At 47.3% G+C, this 17908-nt stretch overlaps 1 protein-coding gene across 3 annotated transcripts in view; it reads left to right on the top strand.

Annotated features, from left to right (window-relative positions):
• The window catches only part of fndc3a (fibronectin type III domain containing 3A), a 406018-nt gene that overhangs the window by 93535 nt on the left and 294575 nt on the right, over positions 1–17908 (top strand). For all 3 annotated transcript variants that reach the window (XM_072514248.1, XM_072514250.1, XM_072514247.1), the window contains one exon: positions 3252–3327. In XM_072514248.1, coding sequence (XP_072370349.1) covers positions 3252–3327 — 76 coding nt within the window. The remainder of the gene's footprint in view (positions 1–3251; positions 3328–17908) is intronic.

The raw sequence follows: 17908 nt of genomic DNA, 5'->3' as shown, positions 1-17908 counted from the left end.
TGGGATCGAACCCGGGTCCTCGGCACCGTGAGGCAGCAGTGATAACCATTGTGCCGTCCTTTTGAGGTTGTAAGTGTGCAAATGGTGGCTGCTGGCATTGACTTAATTCTGAGCTGAAAATTACCTTTGTTCCAGGTCTAGTGACTCTCACAATTAAATGTTGCTGAATGGATCTGATTTACTCGTTCAATATTTGTGCCTTTAAAGGGGCAGTTGAAAGTATTTGATTGCACTTTTATAATTTTCAAAAATTCTTTCCCAGGATGTGGGCATCACTGGCTAGGCCATCTCATCTAATTAAATGCCACCCTGCCACGAAAGTCGTAGCAGGGGAGGGCATTAAATCCCACCTTGTTTCTCTGACTTTCACCCTCCAGTTCACAAGAACCAACCACTCCAAATTCAGAGGTACTATATCTATGACGTATTATGTATGCTGACGTGAATAAATCACTTCCCACATTATTCATAGCCGTTTTAAGTAAATAAAACACTCACTAAAAAAATAACAGCTGCCTTTTTCATATTTTCTATCAATTCGAAAGGCAAACCCCCTTAGATTTTTCTATTTTGGGCTTGTCAACTTGAAATAAATGATCCTTGCCTCACCTTGAACCACTCCACCAATTCAACTTTTCTTCTGTCAAGTGATTAAAATATAAGCTACAATATAAAAACTAACAAATGCCTTCCTCAAACAGTTATAGGGAGTACACAATAAATGGGAATAATCTAAGAGGGGTGGATAAAGTGAGAGATTTTGGCGTACAAGTACACAGGCCCCTAAAGGCAGCAGTTCAAGTAGACAAGGTTGTTTAGAAAGCAAATGGAATGCTCTCCTTTGGCAGAGGTACAGTCCATAAAAGTAAGGATATAATGTTGGAATTATATAAAACACTGGTGAGGCCACAACTGGAATATTGTGTAAAGTTCTGGTCGCCACATTACCGGAAGGACATTACAGCTCTGCACAGAGTGCAGATCAAGTTTACAAGAATGTTGCCAGAGCTAGAAAATTGTAGCAATGAGGAGAGATTCATAGAATCATAGAATTTACAGTGCAGAAGGAGGCCATCAAGTCTGCACCGACCCTTGGAAAGAGCACCCTACCCAAGCCCACACCTCTCCCTTTCCCCATAAGCCAGTAACCCAATCTAACCTTTTGGATACGAAGGGGCAATTTAGCAAATCACCTAACCTGCACATCTTTGGACTGTGGGAAGACACTAGAGCACCCGGAGGAAACCCATGCACACACGGGGAGAAATTGCAAACTCCACACAGACAGTCACCCGAGGCCAGAATTGAACCCGGGACCCTGGAGCTGTGAGGCAGCAGTGCTAACCACTGTGCTATTGTGTAGTCCAAAAAGGAGATGGGATAGGTTGGGATTATTTTCTTTGGAACAAAGAAGGCTGAGGGGTGACTTAGTTGAGGTATCCAAAATTATGAGGGGAAGAGATGGTTGGGCAGGATAAAATTGTCTCCCTTGGTGGGGAATTCTAGAACCAGGGGACATAAATTCAAAATAAGTAGCAGAAGGTGTAGAGGGGACATGAGGAAGAACTTTTTTTTTTACACAGAGGGTAGTGGAAGTCTGGAATTCACTGCCTGAGTTAGTGGTGGGGGCAGAGACCCTAAACTCTTTTAAACATGTACCTGGATGTGCACTTTAAAGTGCTCTAAGCTACAGGGCTATAGACCGGATGCAATAGGTTATGTAGTGATCTTTACATGGGTATGTACATAAGGGGTTAATGGGAAATTGAAAGATCACTAGGGGGCAGCACTGGCGGGTATAAAAACAGACGCAAGCAGCTCTCTTGGTGATTAGACTGTGACGAGAGCAGTAGCGTAGATCTAGCTCAGGGCTACTAGTGTGGTAAACATTGTAACCTTTCTACTGGTATTGATCTTAAAGTAAGAACTCACGCAGTTGTTAATTCTGTCACTCAATAAACCTTTTAATACCTCTGGACGACTTCAAGCCTTCTTCATCAAGGTGCAGAAAGCCTCTGCCGCAACTGGATTGAGTAATGCACGTTACATACAGTAGTGCTACCAAATACACTCCAGTAACGTAACAAAAGAGGTTGGTTTGGAAACGGCACCTGGGTGTCCTCAGGCTGGCATGGTCAAGATGGGTCGCATGGCCTCCTTCTGTACTGTAACTTTTATAAGATTCTATGTATGGATAGTAGTTGTGGCACTGAACCTGGGGGTCGTGAATTCAAATGCCACCATGTTAAATTAAAAGTTGAATTCAGTAAATCTGGTCATTTGTGGACTAGCATGTTAACCTTATCGGTGGCTGGGATGATATTTTCTTCTACCATACCTATGGTAACTTTCTAAAAACATTGTATAAAGTTTTTTTTGTTTCTACTGGAGCACATCAACTTGATATTGGTGCACATAACACAATTCATTCCATGCATGGATAGGAAAAATTAGAGGGGACATTGCCTCTAACAGTGAAGCTCTCCCTCTGTACCGCACTGAAGTGTCAACATTGATCGAATTCTGTGCGCAAGTCCTAGATTGAGACTTTGAGCCACAGTTGCTGTTAATTCTTCTGTTTTTAAAAATTTTTCCAATTAAGGGGCAATTTAGCGTGGCCAATCCACCTACCCTGGGTTGTGGGGGTGAGACCCACGCAGATTCTTCTGTTTTTGTATGAGGACAGATACATTTGTAGGCCTGATCCCAAAGGCTTCATTTTGCAACAGAGCTGGGTCAACCTCATAAGCATATACTTAATGTGCGTCAAAAGACAAGATACCATCTGTATTTCCTGGATGACTTATTATTGTTGTGGCTGAGCTGAAAATAGAACCTAGACTGGGTAGGCATAATTAAATGTCAAATAGATTTTGTTTCTGTTTCTCGGCAGAGTTTGAACTACAGTTATTTCTGTGATAATTTAGCATGAAATAGACATATTTCCTGAGGGGGAAAGAAATTACATCTAAACCCTAGAGCTCCTTGGATTACATTTGATATTAAAATGAAAGAGAAAAGGAGATTTATAATAATTGTAAGGTTCATAATACATTACAGAATCAAGCTAAATATAGAAGTAATTTGAGAAATGTTACTGTGTTAAGGAACCAAGTAAAAGCAAAGTGTTCTTCTATTTCAAAGTAATTTCTATGCAAGTCAAGTTGAAAAAAATATAAAGTTAAAACATTATAGTCGACTGAAAATTGCATGCATATTTTTAATAATATTTTTAATGTATATAATCACAGGTTATTTTGGTTCAAGTCAACCCAGGTGAGACATTTACCATAAGACGCGAGGATGGACAGCTTCAGTGCATTACAGGTAAGCAAGCTACTGCCAATAAATTGTCAATGGCCCATAACTTCTGCTTCCCCAGCATCACATTTAGGGGGTATCCCAATGATGCACTGGGGAAGTCCCTCTCTGAAATTCTCATGTAAGGGTTTACCCGGCAATTGGCCAGAATGGCTAACTTCCTCTGGACAATTGCGCTGGGCTGGGAACCATCTGACAGAAGCGATTTGAATCACTAACTTGGATGATTCCGCCAGTTTTATTCTGATAGTTACTCTGAAAGAGTTGGAGGAAAACATCACTTCTAACTCCAGAGTAATTATTTAAAAACCCCAGACCCAGCCTCACCCGGGGCACCCCCCATACGCACGTGTTTCCCCCAGTCCGACCTTTCTTACCTCTCTGTGCCCCAGTTACTTCACGCTGATGTAATGAGGGGGGGTGGGGTGGGGGCTTCAGCCTGAGAGGAAGGTTGGCCGAAGCGAGGGCTATGGAATTCCAGTGCGGATAAGTTCGTTGAGAGGGGCAATCCACTGGAGATTTCCGCACTAAAGATGTTATGGGCCAATGTTTAGTAGTCCAGAATGTAACTGAAAGCTTCTATTGGAGTGTGGCAGCTTCGTCTCCCTCACACTCTTCAAATGTCTTTGGTAAAGGGATGAACTTTCTCTGTATATTGCTCAGAAAATGCACTGAGTCACGGTAAATGAATAATTGAGAGAGTTCTGTGAGGCAAGTATACTTATTTCACTCTTCCAATAGAATAAATTATTGCTTTGAGTTTTCTGAATAACGTTTACTCTTGCAGTCTAAATTTGTGCCATTGTCTGCAAGATGTTTATTCACACAATGGTGTGTTTTGTCTGCAGCTTGCCAAACTGGCCTTTCTAACTACTGCTTTTTAACACAGTATTGTGCAAAGCTATACAGACAAATGAACTTAATTTAATGGGGAATCAACACATAGTGCCTTATAAATGATGCAGAAACATTCTCTCCGTGTCTGCGTGGGTTTCACCCCCACAACCCAAAGGTGTGCAGGGTAGGTGAATTGGCCATGCTAAATTGCCCCTTAATTGGAAAAAATAATTGGGTTCTCTAAATTTAAATAAATAAATAAATGTTGCAGACATGTGGGACGGGATTCTCCGGTCTCTGACGCCGAAATCGCGTTTGACTATCAGCCGGAGAATCCACGTTGGCGCCAAAATCAGGGGGGGGGGGGTGCGTCGCTTTTCCAGAACCAGGGGTCACAGTCTGAGGATTCAGGGTAAACCATTTCGAACCGAGATGAGACATTTCTTCACCCAAAGAGTGGTGAGCTTGTGGAATTCATTACCACAGGAAGTAGTGGATGCTAAAACATTGAATATATTCAAGAGACGGCTAGATATAGCATTTGGAGCGAATGGGATCAAAGGTTATGGAGGGGGAAGCAGGATTAGGCTATTGACTTGGATTTTTTTTTAAAAATTTGTTTTTATTCACAATTTTTCAATAACTTTTACAAACCACTACAAAAAGAAAAACAATGAAAAGAAAACATAGCAATAAAACAGAAAACAACTTAACCATTTAACAAAACAAGGTGGGGCATCTGCCCTTTACAAATGAAATCCATCCACTGCCCAAACCACCCCCACCTCCCTCTCCGCCCGCCCCCCCCCCTTTCTGGTTTGCTGCCGCTGTTGACCTCCACCTAACGTTCCGCGAGAAAGTCAAGGAACGGTTGCCACCGCCTGGAGAACCCCTGCAAGGACCCTCGCAAGGCAAACTTTACCCACTCCAACCTGAGAAATCCCGCCATGTCACTGACCCAAGCCTCTACACTTGGGGGCTTCGTGTCCCTCCACATTAGTAAGATCCTTCTCGGGGCTACCAAAGAGGCAAAGGCCAGAACTCCGGCCTCTTTCGACTCCTGCACTCCTGGATCGTCTGATACCCCAAATATCGCTATCCCCCAGCTCTGTTTTACCCGAGTATCCAAGACCTTGGACATGGCCTTTGCGAAGCCTTTCCAAAATCCTGTAAGTGCCGGGCATGCGCAGAACATATGGACATGATTTTCTGGGCTCCCTGAGCACCTCACTCACCTGTCCTCCACCCCAAAGAACTTACTCATTCTCGCCACTGTCATATGCGCCCGGTGCACCACCTTAAACTGAATCAGACTCAGCCTGGCGCAAGATGAGGAGAAATTGACCCTGCCCAGGGCATCAGCCCACAGGCCCTCATCCAGCTCCTCACGCAGCTTCCCGTCCCACTTGCCCTTCAGCTCATCCACGAGGCCTCCTCCGCCTCCTGCAGCTCCTGATATATTTCCGATACCTTGCCCTCCCCTACCCACACGCCCAAGATCACCCTGTCCTGTATCCTCCGGCAGGCAGCAGTGGGAATTCCCCCACCTGCTTTTTCACAAACGCCCGAACCTGCATGTACCTAAAGGTATTCCCCGGGGGTAGCCCAAATTTCTCCTCCAGTGCCCTCAGACTAGCAAAAGTCCCATCAATGAACAATGAACAAGTCCCCCATCCTTTTGATATCCGCCCTGTGCCAACTTAGGAACCCCGTCTATTCTACCCGGAACGAACCTGTGATTGTTCCATATCGGGGCCCAGACTGAAGCCCGTGCCTCCCCCCGTGCCGTCCCCACTGCCCCCAGATCTTCAATGTCACCGTCACCACCGGGCTCGTGGTATACCGCGTCGGCGGAAGCGGCAACGGTGCCGTTATCAGTGCCCCCAAGCTAGTATCTTTACAAGACGCTGCTTCCAACCATTTCCACGCCGCCCCCTTTCCCTCCATTACCCATTTCTGAATCATGGATATATTCGCTGCCCACTTCGATGCTTCAAGGCCTATCTCGCCGCGTCGTCTACGCCATCCGTCACTGACGAACAGAAGCTGAGCCATCGCATTTCTGTCCAGCTCGACGAAGCCACTTCCTATACAGAGGCCCTCGCACTACTCAAACGCCTCTATGTGCGGCCTGTGAACGAGGTATACGCGCGACACGTCTTCACCACTCGCCGCCAGCGCCCCGGGGAGACGCTAGATGATTACCTGCGCGACCTCAAAGCCCGCACGCGCAACTGTAACTACCAGGCTGTTACGACCACTCAGCACATGGAGCTCGCCGTCTGAGACATTTACGTGGCAGGGGTCCGATTGAACTATGTGAAACAGCGCCTGCTCGAAAAAGGGGCCCAGGACCTGGACGACACGGTAGAACTGGCTACCCCTCTGGAGGCCGCTTTTCAGAGTCTTACTGCGTTCTCAGTCGAACACGCGACCCCCCTCGTGGGTCCCCGACCCGAAACTACCCCAGGCCTGTGTCGCGCGGCCGCCCGCCCATCATGGGGGGCTACCCTGCTACTTTTGCGGCCTGCCCCAACACCCCCGACTGCACTGCCCGCCCTCCCTCCCACCCGCCGCACCGGTCCATAGGAATGAAGCTACGGAAGAGCCGCTCCCAGAGTCCACGCCTGTTCCGGCTCCGGACCCACTTCCACAGCCACCCGAAACGGCTGCAACACCAGTGCTTCGGCGGTCACAACATACGATCCGGGCACCGGACCGACTGAATCTCTGAGCCCGTCACCCCGCCGGACTTCATTTTTAAACAGGGGTGAATGTGGTGAATGTATAATTACTGATAATTCACCAGTGCACTGTTATGTTTTTAACCCTGTGGGCTCTACCTATGGGCCATTGTGTGGCTTCACCCACAGGGGGTATGTTGGGGCATGTATGGGCTCCGCCCATGGCTCCACCCCCTTTACAGGAAGTATAAGAGCTGCTGACCTGCGGGGCCGCCTTCAGTGTTGTACCGGTCACAGGCAGGCTCAGTTCTAAGCTGATTAAAACCACGGTTTACTTCTCCACGTGTCTTTGAGTGAATTGATGGTCATATCAGCCGGGTCCTGTTTGCCCTCACAAATCCCGTAATAATCCTATTTACCTGCTTGAAAAAGGACTTGGGGATGTGAATGGGAAGGCACTGGAAGACGAACAAGAACCTGGGGTGGATCGTCATCTTTACGGACTGCACCCTGCCCACAAGGGAAAGCGGCAGCATGTCCCACCTCTTAAAGTCGTCCTCCATCTGATCCACCAGCGGTGCTAAATTGAGCTTGTGCAGGACCACCAGCTCTTAGCCACCTGAATGCCCAAGTAGCGAAAGCTTCTCTCCACCATCTTTAGCGGTAGCTCTCCCAGTCTCTTTTCCTGGTCCCTCGCATGTATCATTTTTCCAACATTCAGCTTATACCCCGAAAAGTCTCCAAAATCCCTAAGAATCTGCATGACCACCCCCATCCCCTCCACATCCGCAATGTGCAGGAGCAGGTCATCCGCATATAGTGAAACATGATGCCCCCCCCCCCCCCCCAAAGCAACCCCCTCCAGTTTCTGAACTCCCTCAGCGCCATGGCCAGCGGCTCGATCGCCAGGGCAAACAGCAGAGAGGACCGGGGGCACCCCTGCCTCGTCCCTCGATGTAATCTAAAGTACCGCGTCCGCAGCCGGTTCATCGACACACTCGCTACCAGGCCTGATACAACAATTTGACCCACCCTATAAATTCCTCTCCAAACCCAAATCTGCCTAACGCTTCCCACAGGTACTCCCACTCCACCCGATCGAAGGCTTTCTCCGCGTCCATTGCAGCTACCGCTTCTGCATCCCCCCCATCCGAGGGCATCATGATCACATTCAGGAGCCTCCGCACATTCGTATTCAACTGCCTGCCCTTCACAAACCCTGTCTGATCCTCATTGATCACTCCCGGGACGCAATCCTTGATCCTAGTGGCCAAAATCTTGGCCAACAGTTTGGCATCCACATTAAGGAGCAAAATCGGCCTATGGGAGCCACATTGCAACGGGTCCTTATCTCGCTTGAGGATAAGCGAGATCAGAGCCTGCGACATCGTCGGGGGAAGGGTTCCCTTTTCCTTGGCCTCATTGAAAGTCCTCAACAACAGCAGACCCAGCAGCTCCGAGGATTTCCAATAAAACTCTACGGGAAATCCATCCGGTCCCGAGGCCTTGCCCGCCTGTATACCCCCTAACCCCTTAACCAGTTCCTCCATCTCAATCGGGGCCCCCAATCCCTCTACTCGCCCTTCCTCCACCTGGGGAAACCTCAATTGGTCCAGGAACTGCCTCATTCTCTCTCCTCCTCCTCTCTCTCTCCCCCCCCCCCCCCCCCCCCCCCCCCCGGGGGTTCTGACTCCTACAATTTGCCATAAAAGTCCTTGAAGACGTCGTTAATCCTTGCCGAGCTCAGCACTGTGTTACCCCCCCCTATCTCTCCCCCAATCTCCCTTGCCGCCTCTCTCTTCCGCAGCTGATGCGGCAGCATCCTACTTGCCTTCTTCCCATACTCGTACACTGCTCCCTGTACCTTCCTCAACTTAACCTCAGCCTTCCCCGTGGTTAGCAAGTCAAACTCCGCCTACATACTCCGGCGCTCTTTCAACAACCCCTCCTCGGGGGATTCCGCATACCTCCTGTCCACCCTAAGTATCTCCCCCACCAATCTCCCCCTCTCCATCCTCTCCCTCTTCTCTCTGTGGGCCCTGACTGAAATTAACTCCTCTCTGACAACTGCCTTCGCGCCTCCAAGACCACAGTCATCGAAACCCCCCCATTATCATTGGTCTCCACGTAGCTTTGGACACACCTCCAAACCCGCCCACAGACCTCCTCGTCCGCCAGTAGTCCCATGTCCATTCTCCACAGAGGGCGTTGGCTTCTCTCTTCCCCCAGCCCCAACTCCACCCAGTGCGGGGCATGGTCCGAGATCGCAATGGCCGAATACTCCACCCCCTCCACTCTCTGGATTAGCGCCCTACTTACCACGAAAAAATCTATCCGCGAGTACGCCTTGTGCACATGGGAGAAGAAGGAAAACTCCTTCGCCCTTGGCCTGGCAAATCTCCTTGGATCCACTCCCCCCATCTGGTCCATGAACCCCCTCAGGACCTTGGCTGCTGCCGGCCTCTTACCCGATCTCGACCTAGACCGATCCAGTGCCGGGTCCAGGACCGTGTTAAAGTCCTCCTCCCCCCCCTCATTACCAAACTGCATGACTCCAGATCCAGAATACTACTCAACATCCGCTTCATGAACCCTGAATCGTCCCAGTTCGGAACATACACATTCACTAGCACCACCCGGGCCACCTGCAACCTGCCACTCACCATAACATATCGACCCCCTTTATCCGCCACAATACCCGCCGCCTCAAATGCCACCCGCTTGCTCACCAAAATTGCGACCCCCCCTGTTCTTCGCATCCAGCCCTGAGTGGAAAACCTGCTCCACCCATCCTTTCCTCAGCCTGGTTTGATCCGCGATCTTCAGGTGTGTTTCTTGTAGCATGGCTACGTCTGCTTTTAGCCCCTTTAAGTGCGAAAACACACGGGCCCTCTTGACCGGCAAATTCAGTCATGTGCTCCCGCACCCTCCAGCACCCTCAGGCGGAGGCTCCCCATCCCGACTCTCCCCTTTAACATCGATTCCCCCTCAGTCAGCACAGCAGCATCTCCCCATCCCCCCCCCCATTAAGCATCCGCTTAACCTCCCTACCCCCCCATTGCACGCCCGTAAGTCAGCTGCCCCCGGCCACTCCCGCCTCCACCTCCAATCCCCCTGTGGGTTCCCCTTACAAATCTCCAAACCCCCCCCCCCACCTAAGTGGGGTAGAGAGAGACCCCCCTACACCCCGTGTGAACAGAGAAAGAAAAACAAAACAAAGTACCGTACACTCAAACCCCCAGCTTCAGGTGCCACCCCCACCATTTTGCGGGTAACCCGCGCTCCCCGTCTGGGCCGACCCCACCTCCTTTAACGCAGCTTTCCCAACTGTCACCTCGCCCAAAGCCTTGAGGGTCCAGGGCAAAGGGGCCACAAAAACACAAGAAAACACGGGGAAAACCCCAACATAAACCCCCCCACCAACAACCCCCACAACATACTGCAGTCCATTAACTTGAGTCCAGCTTCTTATTCTTGATGAAAGTCCACGCCTCGTCTGGCGTGCCGAAATAGTGGTGCCGGTCCTGATATGTAACCCATAGCCTCGCCGGTTGTTACAGCCTGAACTTCACCCCCTTTCCGTGGAGGACCGCCTTGGCCCGGTTGAATCCCGCACGCTTCTTGGCCAGCTCTGCACTCCAGTCCTGATAAATACGGATCTCCCACTCCTTCTTCGCCCATCGCAGGACACACTCCTTGTCGGTGAAGTGGTGGAACCTTACCACCATAGCTCTCAGCGGCTCGTTCGCCCTCTGCCTTCTTGCCAGGACTCTGTGTGCCCCATCCAGCTCCAGGGGCCGCGGGAAAGCACCCGCACCCATCAGTGTACCCAGCATCGTGGTCACGTACACCCCAGCATCCGACCGCTCCACACCTTCAGGGAGACCCAGAATCCGCAGGTTCCGCCTCCTTGACCTATTCTCTAGGTCCTCCAGCTTCTCCTGCCATTTTTTGTGCAGCGCCCCGTGCGCCTCCACTAACCGCCAGGCCCAGAATCTCGTCCTCATTATCAGAGGCCTTCTGCTGCACCTCCCTGATCGCCGTCCCCTGCATCTTCTGGGTCTCTACCAACCTTTCAATCGACGCCTTCGTAGGGGCCAGCATCTCCGCCTTTAAATCCGCAAAGCAGTTTTTTAAAAACTCCTGCTGCTCCCGTGACCACTGGGCCCATGCTGCCTGATCCCCGCCAGACGCCATCTTGCTTTTTCGCGCCCGTTCTCCCCTCTTCTCCAAAGCCGCTTTTTTAACTGCCCCACTCCTGGTCCACAACATACAGCGCTGGGGGACCCTCACTGTTCCCTTCCCATACCGGGAATCGTCGTCAAAGTGCCGCTGGAGCTCCTTAAAAGGGCCCAAAAGTCCGTTATCGGCGGGAGCTGCGGCCGTGCGACCTACCTAGGCATAGCTGCAATTGGAAGTCACTATTGACTTGGATGATCAGCCATGATCGTGATAAATGGCGGAGCAGGCTCTAAAGGCCTCCTCCTGCTCCTATCTTCTATGTGTCTATTGTATGTAAACTCAAACTGTCAATCTCTCCTCATACATCAACACTTTAATCCCCGGAATAAATCTGGTGAACCTCCTCTGAACTGCCTCCAAGGCCACCACTTCCTTCCTCAAATCAGAAGACCAAAACTGGGCACTGTACCCCAGATGTGGTCTCACGAACACCCTATACAATTGCAACAAACTTCTCTACTTTTATACTCCAGTCCTTTTGCAATAAATACTTAAATTCCATTTGCCTTTTTTATTACATGCTGCACCTGCATACTGACTTTCTGCGATTCATGAACAAAGACACCCAGATCCTTCTGCCCAACAGCATTTTGAATCTGCTTTCCATTTAGATAATTTGCCTCCTTATTTTTTCGGCCAAAATGGGTAACCTCACACTTATCCACGTTAAACTCCATCTGCCAAATTTTGCCCCATTTGCCTACCCCATCTATATCTGTCTGTAAATTCTTTATTTTTCATTGTCTGCTTTTCCACCTATTGTAATTTTGATATGTTACACTCTGTCCCTGCTTGCAGATCATTTATATAGACTGTAAACAGTTGAGGCCCAAGGAGTGACCCCTGCAGCACCCCACTAGTTACCATTCGCCAGCCAGAGAAGGACCCATTTATCCCAACCCTCTGCTTTCTGTCAGTCAGTCAATCCTCAATCCAGTTAGTATTCTATTCCCAATCCTCTGTGATCACACCTTCTGGATCAGTCTTTAATGCGGGACCTTGTGAAACGCCTTCTGGAAGTCTAGATATACCAAATCCACAGGTTCCCCATTATCCAACTTGCTGGCTACATTCTCAAAGAGCTCAAGCAAGTTTGTCAAGCATGACTTACCCTTCATAAACCATGCTGGCAATGATGGATTGCACTTTCTCTTTCCAGATGTTCAGTCATCTCCTCCTTAATGATTGATTCCAGCAACTTCCCCACCACAGAGGTCAAGCTAGCCGGTCTATAATTTCCTACTTTTTGCGCCTCCCTTTTTTGTATAGAATAAATTAATCGTGCAAATTGACGTAAACGGGTATGATATAATTGGGATTATGGAGACATGGCATCAGTGTGACCAAGGATGGGAATTGAACATCCATGGGTATTCAGTATTTAGGAACAACAGACAGAAAGGAAAAGGCGGTGGAGTTGCATTGCTGGTTAAAGAGGAGATTAATGCAATAGAGCGGAAAGATATTAGCTCTGACAAGGGTCTAGCCCGGAGGCACTGGTGATGGCCCCAACAAACTATTCTTCGGGTCCGGTGGTCGTTTCCACTTTGAAAATATGGCGGCAACTCCGTCAGCATTTTACCAATGTCAAAATGGGCCCCTATCTGTGGGAATCATTTATTTGAGCTGGCGAAATTTGATGCCATGTTTGGGGGGTGGAAAGGTAAGGGGCTGGAGAGGGTGAAGGATTTATTTCAGGAGGGTTTGCCAGCTTTAAGAAAGCAGGACTTGGGCAGGCGGACACTTTCAGGTAAGGGACTTTAATTGACGGATATTTCCGACATTCGCTGTAGCGCCACCGTCCACTTTATTGGAGAGGATGCTGTCCTGTGCAAAGGGAAGCACATCCGGGATATATAGACGGATCTTGGGGGAGTAGCTGGTTTCGATGGAAGAGATGAAGGCTAGGTGGGAGGAGGAGCTGGGACCATTCTTGGAGGAGGAGGTGTGGAGTGAGTCCCTCCACCGTGTGAATGCGATGTCATCCTGTGTGAGGTTGAGTTTGATACAGCTCAAGTTGTTTAGGGCACACCTCATGAAGGCTACGATGAGCTGACTTGCAGGGGTTGAGGATAGGTGCGAGCTTTGTTCAAAAGAGCCTGCGAACCGCATGCACATGTTCTGATCTCCCAAATTGGGCTTTAGGAGGTCTTTTTTCTGGGCCATATCCGCAATCGTTAATGTTGGTTTAGAGCCCTGTTCATTAGTAGCTATTGTTATGGGGCGAGGTGTTTTCAGAACCCCAAAATGTATCATGGAGTTCAACCAACCTCACCCTTTAATGTATTTACTGCTTTTCCGAGCACACGGCTTTTTCCCTAGGTGTGGGATGACAATTATGGACACGTGGGTTTTTAAACACAAAACACTGTTTATTCCATGAACTCAACTTAACATCTTAAATAAACATTGGATCTCTTAACACCCCTTACTTCAAAGATAACTCAGAAAATATTGCAACAGTAAATAACTCCTTAAAATGTTCCTTCAAACTTCCAAGAGACTTAACACCTTTAAACAGTATCACATCAGGTTAAAGGATATATATATTTTCTGTAGAATGGCAGAGATATATTAGCTTGGTTGACTTCAGCTCCAGCACCTTGCTTTCTTCCTGAAAACTCTCTGGAAACACACAAGACACACCCAAGCTGCTTTCTCAAACCTGGCTTTCTCCCTTCAAGCAGATCACAGCAAACCAGAACTTCTCAAGCTGCTGTTTCAAACTGGCTTTCTACTTTTAAACTGCTCTCAGCAAAACCAGCCAGGCACTTTTTAGCTGCTCTCAGCAAAACCAGCCAGGCACTTTTCAAACTGCAAAACCAAACTGCAAAATGGCTGAACTGAGCTGAGCTCCACCTACTCTATCACATCACTGTTTTCTTAAAGGTACATTGCTTACACATCCAGTTCTTAAAGGCACTCTCGCATGACACCTCCCCCAAGAAAAAAAACCCATCAACTTCAAGATGGTTTCATTTTTCACCTTTTCACCATCAATTAAAAAATGCACACAGTAAATATACATTTTCATTTAAAGAAAACAACACACTCAAACAGGTATAATAATATTGTCCATTTTTCTTTGTTCGTCTTCTAACCGAAATCCTTCTCGATTGACGGTCTCTTTGAACAAAGTCTCTGCACGATCCATCCATTCCTCTACTCCTCGGCATTTCTCTTGAAATGAAAAAAATGAAATGAAAATCGCTTATTGTCACAAGTAGGCTTCAAATGAAGTTACTGTGAAAAGCCCCTAGTCACCACATTCCGGCGCCTGTTCGGGAAGGCTGGTACGGGAATCTGATTCTTTAGAATCAGATACTTTAGTTCAATCTGACCACAGAGCCCCTTGCAATGCTTCAATACAGGAACATTGGTGATCACAGCTTTCAGGCAGTCAAATGCCTGTTGAAAGTCCGCTGTCCATTGAAATTTTTTCGGTTTCTTTAGCAAGTCCATCAGTGGAGCAATCACGCCACAAAACATTTGCACAACTGTTTGATCAAAGCCATTCATGCTAAGAAACCGCATTATATCCCTTCGTCTTGAGGATAACGGAAACTCCACAAGGAATGTGCTTTGGGCTTCTCCAAATTCCCTTTCGGCTAGGTTCATCACCAAACCCGCCTCCAGAAGTCGATCGAAGAACTCTATACGATGCTTTAAATGTTCTTTCTATGTCTGGAAGTTGTAAATAAAAGCAGATTGTCCCACTTTCTCCATGCAATCCTTCAATGGTGGGATAGGATAAGAGTCCGTTCTTGCATTCACCTTTCTGTAGTCCACACAACCGTTGGGTACTGTCTGGTTTAGGTACCATCACTATGGGTGAGCTCCATTGGCTGCAACCCACTTCCTATGCCATTCTTCAGCATACTCTCAATCTCTCTGTTAACCTGTGCCAATTTTAAAGGATTAAGTCTATATGGATGTTGTTTGATAGGAACAGCATTTCCCACATCTACATCATGTATAGCCGTTTTAGTACTTCCCAATTTTTCTCTACAAACTTGCCCATGTGATATCAATAACTCTTTCAGGTCAGTTCGTTTTTCCTCTGGAAGGTAACTTAACAATTCATCCCAATTTTTAAGAACACCCTCATTTTCCAATTTAATTTGAGGTATGTCAAATTCACAGTCATCTGGATTTGGTTTGTCACTTTGAGTTAGAATCATTAAAACCTCTTTTTTCACTCCTTCCCATTCAAAGTACCTTTTAAGCATATTCACATGACACACTCGGTGAGTCTTCCTTCTATCTGGTGTTTTTACCACATAATTCACCTTACTTAATTTCCTTTCAATCTGATACGGTCCACAAAGCCTAGCTTTTAAAGGCTCCCCTACCATTGGTAACAACACTAAAACTTTATCCCCACTGGGAAAACTACGAACTTTGGATTTCTTGTCCGCTACCCGTTTCACCACATTTTGTGCAGCTTTCTAATGTTGTCTAGCCAATTCACCTCTATTTAATCGTTCCCTAAAGTTTGACACGTAATCCAATAGTGCAATTTCCGATTTCTCACCCACCAATTTTTCCTTAATCACTTTAAGTGGTCCTCTTACTTCATGACCAAAAATTAGTTCAAAAGGACTCATTAGGTGCATCCCTAATTGCAAACAATACTAATGGGATTATTTTATCCCAATCCTCTGGATAATCTTGACAATACGCCCTCAACATTGTCTTTAATGTCTGATGCCACCTTTTTAACGCTCCCTGCGATTCTGGATGGTACGCAGTTGATTTAAATTGTTTTATTCCTAAGCTACCCATAACTTCATTTGAATAACTTTGAAGTAAAATTCGATCCTTGATCCGATTGAATTTCTGTGGGTAGTCCATATCTAGTAAAGGATTTAAGTAACTCCTCCACAATCCTTTTAGCTGTCCTATTACGTACTGGAATGGCCTCTGGAAACCTCGTAGACACATCCATTACAGTCAAAAGATATTGATTCCCACTTTTTGTTTTAGGAAGCGGCCCTACACAATCGATTAGGACCCTTGTAAAAGGTTCCTCAAATGCTGGAATGGGTATTGAGGGCGCTGGTTTTATCACTGCTTGAGGTTTCCCTATCACTTGACATATGTGACATGATTGACCAAATTTAACTACATCTTTATGTAGTCCAGGCCAATAAAAATGTTTCTGGATTTTAGCTTGAGTTTTCCTTATTCCCAAATGACCTCCCACTGGTAACTCATGTGCAACTCGCAACACCTCCTTTCTATACCCTACCGGCAATACTACTTGATGAACTTCTGCCCACTTTTCATCCGCCTGCATATGTACAGGGTCTCCATTTTCTCATCAAGACATTTTTACGGTAATAACACTCTGGTATACTCTCAGATTCCTCTTCCGTATATGCTTTCTGATATTTCCGTTTATTTCTACATCTTTCAGTTGTAACTCCACCAATTTTCCTGAACTAAAAATATCCGCCTCATCCTCCACCTGTTCTTGTTCTTTTTCAACCATCTGATCAAAAATCATTTCTGATAATTGCACTTCAACTTCATCTTCACTCTTTGATTTCTCCTCTTGTCTTAACCTGTGACTTTGCGACCTTGTTACTACACAATCCGGAAAAATCCCAGGATATTCGTCCTTCAACACTTCAGTTGACTGATTTTCCACTGGCTTATCAACCACAGTAGGCATCACTCCCACCTGCGATCCAGCTATATCATTACCCAAGATAAACTGTATTCCTGGACAAGATAGTTTCTCTATTACTCCCACTACCACTTCACCACTCTTCACTGGACTTTCCAACCTTACCTTATATAATGGAACGCTACTCCTCTCACCCTGAATTCCACATATCACCATCTTTTCTGGCAACATTCTTCCCAAACTACATAATTCCTCATCTCTTTAAACCATTAAAGGGTTTAAACTAGTATGGCAGGGGGGTGGGCACGGGAGCAATAGGTCAGACGGTGAGAGCATTGAGGGAGAACTAGGGAATAGGGACAGTATGGCTCTGAGGCAGAGCAGACAGGGTGAAGTTGCAGAACACAGCGGGTCTGGTGGCTTGAAGTACATACGTTTTAATGCAAGAAGTATTATGGGTAAGGCAGATGAACTTAGAGCTTGGATTAGTACTTGGAACTATGATGTTGCCATTACAGAGACCTGGTTGAGGGAAGGGCAGGATTGGCAGCTAAACGTTCCAGGATTTTGTTGTTTCAGGTGGGATAGAGGGGGATATAAAAGGGGTGGCGGAGTTGCGCTACTGGTTAGGGAGAATATCACAGCTGTACTACGGGAGGACACCTCAGAGGGCAGTGAGGCTATATGGGTAGAGATCAGGAATAAGAAGGGTGCAGTCACAATGTTGGGGGTTTACTGCAGGCTTCCCAACAGCCAGCGGGAGATAGAGGAGCAGATAGGTAGATAGATTTTGGAAAAGAGTAAAAACAACAGGATTGTGATGATGGGAGACTTCAACTTCCCCAATATTGACTGGGACTCACTTAGTGCCAGGGGCTTAGACGGGGCAGAGTTTGTAAGGAGCATCCAGGAGGGCTTCTTAAAACAATATGTAGACAGTCCAACTAGGGAAGGAGCTGTACTGGACCTGGTATTGGGGAATGAGCCCGGACAGGTGGTAGAAGTTTCAGTAGGGGAGCATTTCGGGAACAGTGACCACAATTCAGTAAGTTTTAAAGTGCTGGTGGACAAGGATAAGAGTGGTCCTCGGGTGAATGTGCTAAATTGGGGGATGGCTAATTATAACAATATTAGACGGGAACTGAAGAACCTAGATTGGGGGCAGATGTTTGAGGGTAAATCAACATCTGAC

The sequence above is a fragment of the Scyliorhinus torazame genome, chromosome 8 (genome assembly GCF_047496885.1).
Source record: "Scyliorhinus torazame isolate Kashiwa2021f chromosome 8, sScyTor2.1, whole genome shotgun sequence".
NCBI lineage: Eukaryota > Metazoa > Chordata > Chondrichthyes > Carcharhiniformes > Scyliorhinidae > Scyliorhinus > Scyliorhinus torazame.
This window is presented reverse-complemented; position numbering and strand designations above follow the sequence as displayed.